Here is a 6,257-nt window from a genome sequence, read left to right as displayed (position 1 = left end):
TATCATTAGATCGGGGCTATCAATCCCAAACACCCTTCTCAAGTCCCCAAAGTTATCAAACACAGACCTAGACACCACCTCCTTAGTCATTGTCTCTAATGAAGAAGACGATGACGCCTCACCTCCACTATGTGCCCTAACACCATCATCTCCATCACTTACAGTTCTCTCTCTCCACTGATCTAACTCAACTTCTCCACTCAAACTATCACTAGTAATCGACATTACAAAAGCAAAAGGAAACAAAAGATCAAATTTTTGAGTTTGAAAGAGACGCACCTAAAGATGAGAAGACGAAAAGATTTTTGGTTTTTCTTTTTTCTCTGTGTTTTTCTTCTTTTTGTTTTAATGGAGTGAAGAAATGAAACACCGCCAGACCCTAAACCCTTCCACTACACAAACCTCGAAAAATCCAAAACGTTTTGCATTCCCCACAAAACACAATCATAACCACGTCCACAAACCACCGCGATTTTGGGCCCATGGGTTAGATCCAATAGTTTCCACACATTTTCCAAACTTGTTCAAACAAAACCAGCTGTGCGACATGTGTTGAACGCTTTATTATATTTTTTTCTTTTCACACCACAGCTGTCCAAAGAATAAATTAAATAAAGGGGGCTATGTAAGTACCCTCCGTTCTACATTCATATCACTACAGCACACATGTCCATAATCCAGGTCGTATCATCACCAGCTCGTACCACACCAGCAGGACGTGACAATGACCCAAACTCAGGTCGTCCCAAATATCAAGCATAGCCATATATGGAAGTAAATGATCCACCGCAATCCTGAAGCTCAGTTAACGCACCAATCAAAGAGTTATTTACTTTCTAACATCAGAAGTAATGACGAATCATCAAGATAGCACAAAATATGGATACACATTTTACAACGGCCTGGAGTAGATAAGAAAAGTCAGCTCAAATATCTATAAGTAGAGAGAGATGAACTATGTAAGGCTGGATTCAATTTTACTCAAGAAACTTGATACGTAGGCAACTCTTGTCCGAAGAAAGAGTGCAACCATTCCTTATCAAACACAATATCAGGTCATGGACCCAAAATCTATACCTCTACATCGGTCTAGCTCCAAGTATGTATCTTTTGTGTTTGATTGTTGGATACATAAAACCAATAATATTCAAATTTACATGTTTTACAATATTTTGATTCCCTATTTTGTATGAAGGTTGTGTTCTCCACTTATTTCTATAATTTGCTATGTTTAAATCTATATTTGACTATGTTTACAAGGATGGTTAAGTAACATGATGTGTGTTGTTGTTAGTATCTACTAGGACTGGTATATACATTTGAAAAAACTTATGATGCAAGACATGTGACCCATAGAATTTGGGGAGAATGAACCATTTGATTTGATGTGTTCGAAATGAATTTCTCGATCCATTAGGGGTTTAATGTGTAAACACCAAAGGAATGAACCAACAACGTTACTCTTTCAGAGAGGCTAGGAATTTTTTTGTTAGGTCCTAATTAGTCAGATTCAAGTGGTATATCTACATCTTTGGTTTCCCGTTTCAAAAAAAAATATGTCAGTTCAACATTTTAAATTTCAGCAACACCAAACTTCCTTAGATGTGTGTTGTTATTCAAATATGTGTTATGTTTGTCATAATAGAGCTTGCTTGCTGTGTGGATAACAAATGTTATTGTTTTGCTATATGTGTATGATGATTATTTTAATAAAAGTGGTTGATTTTGGTTAAACTAGCATTCTTAATTCATTTGTAGCTCAATTTATCAATGCATTCACAAAGGAACACAGACTACATAAGGGCATGTTCAATGTCTAACACATGGGGTAAAAATGTTACTAACAATTGAAGGATATGTTAAAAAAAAAATTCGTCGAACTAACCCCAATACTCCATACATAAGGACATGTTCAATGTCTAATACTAATACGTGGGGTAAAAAGGTTACTAACAATTGAAGGATATATGTGTTAAAAACTTTTTTTACGTCGAACTAAAGTACTAAACTAACACTGATACTCTATTTACAGATAATAGATGTTTTCTAGCCAGACGCAACGTGCGTTCCTCCCTTACCTATTGTGTCTACTAGCACCATTTGTTGACCAAGAAAATTTACTATCTTCGTTACACGTGCAACACACGTGCCCATTTACTAGTTATAATAATAATAATAAAGAATGAAAAATGTTGTGGGGTTCTTCTTAGAACAGAAACTTCCATATCCGGTGGTAAGGGAACTCCTAAGGAGAAAATGGAAAACTAAGGGGGACTATGAGATGGTTGCGGATGCAAACCTGTTTTACTTCAAATTTAGCAATGAAGAAGACAAGAGAAAGGTGCTGGAAATGGCACAAATATACATGGAAGGGAAATGTTTCATTGTTACACAATGGAGTCAGGATGTTGAAAAGAGGAAAAACACAGTAAAGGCTATCCCTATTTGGGTAAACTTACATGATGTGCCAAAGGACTTGTGGAATGGGGAAGGCTTGGGATTTCTAGCAAGCAGAATAGGGGAACCCCAGAGGATGGATGAAGCCACTGCTTCAAGGAAAAGGTTAACTTATGCTAGAGTCAGTGTTTCAGTAGAGATTAATGCAGAGTTACCTGAAACCTTTGATATCGATATGGGTGGGAGAGACATTAGAACGATTTCGGTGGAATATGGCTGGATTCCCAAGATGTGTGACTGCTGTAGGAAGTTCGGTCATAAGACTGCAGGGTGTTTGAGGAAAGGTAACATAGGGGAGAATGATTGACAGAAGGAGGTGATGGAGGACATTTCGGTCACTATTCCTGAGAGTAGCACGCTAAGGACTGAAATAGGGGTAGAGATCACAAGTGTTGCTGAAGATGCAGCAAGGCAAAACCTAGACTCCCTAGCTACAGATAGAGCGGAGTTGTCAAATAGCAACGCCAGTGAGGAAGGAGAAATATGAAACCCAGATAGTGGATCCGGGATCGAACAAATACCGCGGATCTTTGCCGATGATAGAGGAGGTGGTGAAAACCGAGGTCGTCTGAGAGAGCAGAGAGGGCTAAGCACAGGGATATCTATGAGCACAGAGGCAGTTGAACATGGTGAAGCAGTAAGAGAGACTGAGCTTAGTGGGGTTTTGAATAGAGATAGCAGAGATGAGGATTGTGAGATGGATCAGGGAGTTCAAACAAGGGTAGAATATGAAAATGAGCAAGTTACAGAGATACCAGTATCGGAAAGTGGTATAGAAAATGAACAGGAGCAGTTTAGAGTGGTAACATATGACAACAGGGTGGTTAATTCAGAGATGGAAGTGGGGGATTTTGACAATGCCTTAGTGCCTTATGAGGAGACCTCACAAGGTATTGAAATAGTTACAGGGTTTAACCCTTTGATGTGCTATGAGGAGGAGCAGGATGAATTCAATAAATTCAGTGAAAGCACAAGGCTGGGGGACCTGTCTGACGAAGTAGTATCTGAAGAAGAGACGGAATACTTCAAAGATAGAAATATGATTCCTTTGTCTGCAGAACCTCAAACGCCTGCTCAAGGTGGAGTTGTGACTCACATCCAAGGTAAACAAACCCAATCAGCCAATGGAAAAAAATAGCAAGGAAGTAAAAAGAGGGGGAGACCTCAAGGGAACAAAGAACAAAAAAATCATCACTAATGATAGGTCCGATCTGTGTATGGAATGTGAGAGGAGCGAATGATCTTTTGAAAGCAAAGGAAATAAATAAGGTGAGAGTTGAAAAGAATTTATGTGTGTTTGGGATTCTCGAAACAAAAGTGAAAAAGGAGAAGTATGACGGAATAAGAAGCATTTGCTGTCCTACATAGGAGCATGAAAACAATTATGAGAAAGCTGGGTCAGGCAGAATCTGGGTATGTTGGGATCCTTTTGTGGTGAAGGTAAAGAAGATAGACATGACTGAGCAATTCATTCATTGTAGGGTTGAATTCCTACCAAAGGCGGAAGAGTTTTTCCTTACAGTGGTGTATGCGAGCAATTCTTTTCAGGAGAGGTTAGATTTGTGGCAAGATGTGATTAGGCTACAGAGCTCAATCACAAAACCTTGGTGTGTAGCGGGGGATTTTAATAACATCAGAACAACGAATGAAAGAACAGGGGGTGAACCTATGCATCCTAAAGAAGCCCAGGACTTTATTCTCTGTCTTCAGAATGCCGGGTTAACTGATATCAATGCTAGTGGATTCTTTTACACTTGGTGGAATAAATCTGTGGGTGCGGCTAGCATTATGTCAAGAATAGATAGATGTCTAGTAAATAGTTTGTGGATGCAAAAATATCCTAATTCAGGGGCTGAATTCCTACCTCAGGGAGTTTCCGACCACTCCCCTATGCTGCTCACATGGAATGACAAACCCCGACTCCTTTTAGATTTTGTAACTTTTGGGTTTATCAACCGGAGTTTAAAAATATTCTAGAAGAAGTTTGGGGTACACGTATATATGCTAATCCCATGTATGTTCTAATCCACAAACTCAAGATGCTAAAGGAGAAAATCAGACCTTGGGCCAGGAGAAACTTCTCAAATTTACATGAGAGAGTTATAACCGCAAGGCAACAGTTAAGTGATGCACAGATCCACCTACAGAATAATCCATCGGATGTGGGGCTGGGATGGTGTGAAAAACAGGCAATGCAGAGATATATTGATCTTGCAAGAGCGGAAGCAATAGATTTGGACCAGAAGGCTGAAGCTCAATAGATGACAGAAGGGGATAGGTGTTCGAGTTTTTTCTTTAACTCATTGAAAGAAAAGGCAGCCAGGAAGGGTATATGGGCAATAACGAATGATAAGGGTGAAACAGTGCATGGACAGGCAGAAATTACACAGAGCATTATGAAGTACTTCACGCAGCAGATGGGTATTGTAGCGCCACCGGTGAGTGAAAGCGACTTTTTCACGGAACTGAATGTCAGAGATAGTGTTGACTCAGGTATGAGAACGATGTTGGAAGCTGAGGTGAGTGACACAGAGATCAGGGAAGCCTTGCTTGAGATGGATGACAATAAGGTGCCAGGTCCAAATGGGTATAACCCATTCTTTTTCAAATTTTGTTGGGATACAGTAGGGGTGGATGTTGCGAATGCCATCAAAAATGTCCTTAGAACAAACAAAATGCCCCGGGGAACAAATGCTACATTTCTATGTCTGATTCCAAAAGTGGCTTCGCCAGCTAAAGTGGAAGATTTCAGGCCGATCGCTCTGTGTAACACGATTTACAAATGTGTCTCAAAAGTCATCACCAACAGATTGAAGAGGGTGATACCAGAGCTAGTACACGACAATCAGTCAGCGTTCATCCCAAGGAGATCTATACAGGATAAAATCCTTTTATCCCATGAAGTTTTGAGAGGATATGATAGAAAACATGGAACTCCAAGATGCTCTATAAAACTGGACATAAGGAAGGCCTACGTTATGGTGAGTTGGCAGGCCATCTTGAACATGATGGATAGATTTCAGTTCCCGTCCAAGCTGAAAAAATGGATTCAGTTATGCATTAGCACACCTTCTTATTTTGTCCTCATAAATGGAGCGCCTGAAGGTTTTTTCCCTGGAGGTAGAGGGTTAAGGCAGGGAGATCCCCTATCTCCATATTTGTTTGTGCTAATAATGGAAGTTCTTGGCTGCCTAATCAGAGAGAGTGTGGAAAATAAGCAGATCCAATTCCATTCTAAATGCAAAAGGAGTCAACTCACGCATCTGGCTTTTGCGGATGATGTACTTATCTTCTGTAAAGGGGAAGTGGATTCCATATATGCACTCAGACAATGTTTGGGGTACTTTAGCACAGCTACTGGGCTACAGATAAATTTGCAGAAGACCACTATCATGACTGGTGCTATGAGACAACAGGATAGTTTGGCTTTGGCTCGGATTCTAGGTATTGAACTCGTCTCCCCTCCAGTGAGATACCTAGGACATCCTCTCATATTAGCTAGGCTTGGAATCAGAGAATGTCAACCACTGATAGATAAGGTCACAAGCAGAATCAAGGATTGGAAAGCAAAACTGCTATCTCATGCAGGTAGATTGCAACTCATACTATCAGTGCTTGGCTCACTACATGTTTATTAGGCCGAACATTCATTCTGCCAAAAACAGTTCTTGAACAAGTTGAAAAATTTTGTGCGACCTTTCTGTGGAGTGGTACTGATACAAAGAGATGTGTGCACCAAGCGAGCCAAAGAACCACATGCAAGACAAAGGAAGAAGGGGGTCTGGGGATCATGAATATGG

The 6,257-nt window shown here is 40.2% G+C and overlaps 1 protein-coding gene across 1 annotated transcript; it reads left to right on the top strand.

The window, feature by feature from the left end:
- The first annotated feature begins 2,182 nt into the window (after window positions 1-2,182).
- Window positions 2,183-2,764, top strand: LOC147510100 (uncharacterized). The gene has a single exon (XM_086598009.1). The coding sequence runs from the start codon at window positions 2,183-2,185 to the stop codon at window positions 2,762-2,764; it is 582 nt and encodes a 193-aa protein (XP_086454135.1).
- Window positions 2,765-6,257: the final 3,493 nt, after the last annotated feature.

This window comes from Coptis chinensis, chromosome 3 (genome assembly GCF_015680905.1).
Source record: "Coptis chinensis isolate HL-2020 chromosome 3, ASM1568090v1, whole genome shotgun sequence".
Taxonomy (NCBI): Eukaryota; Viridiplantae; Streptophyta; class Magnoliopsida; order Ranunculales; family Ranunculaceae; genus Coptis; species Coptis chinensis.
Note: the sequence above shows the minus strand (reverse complement) of the source record. Positions and strands in the feature narration are given on the sequence as shown.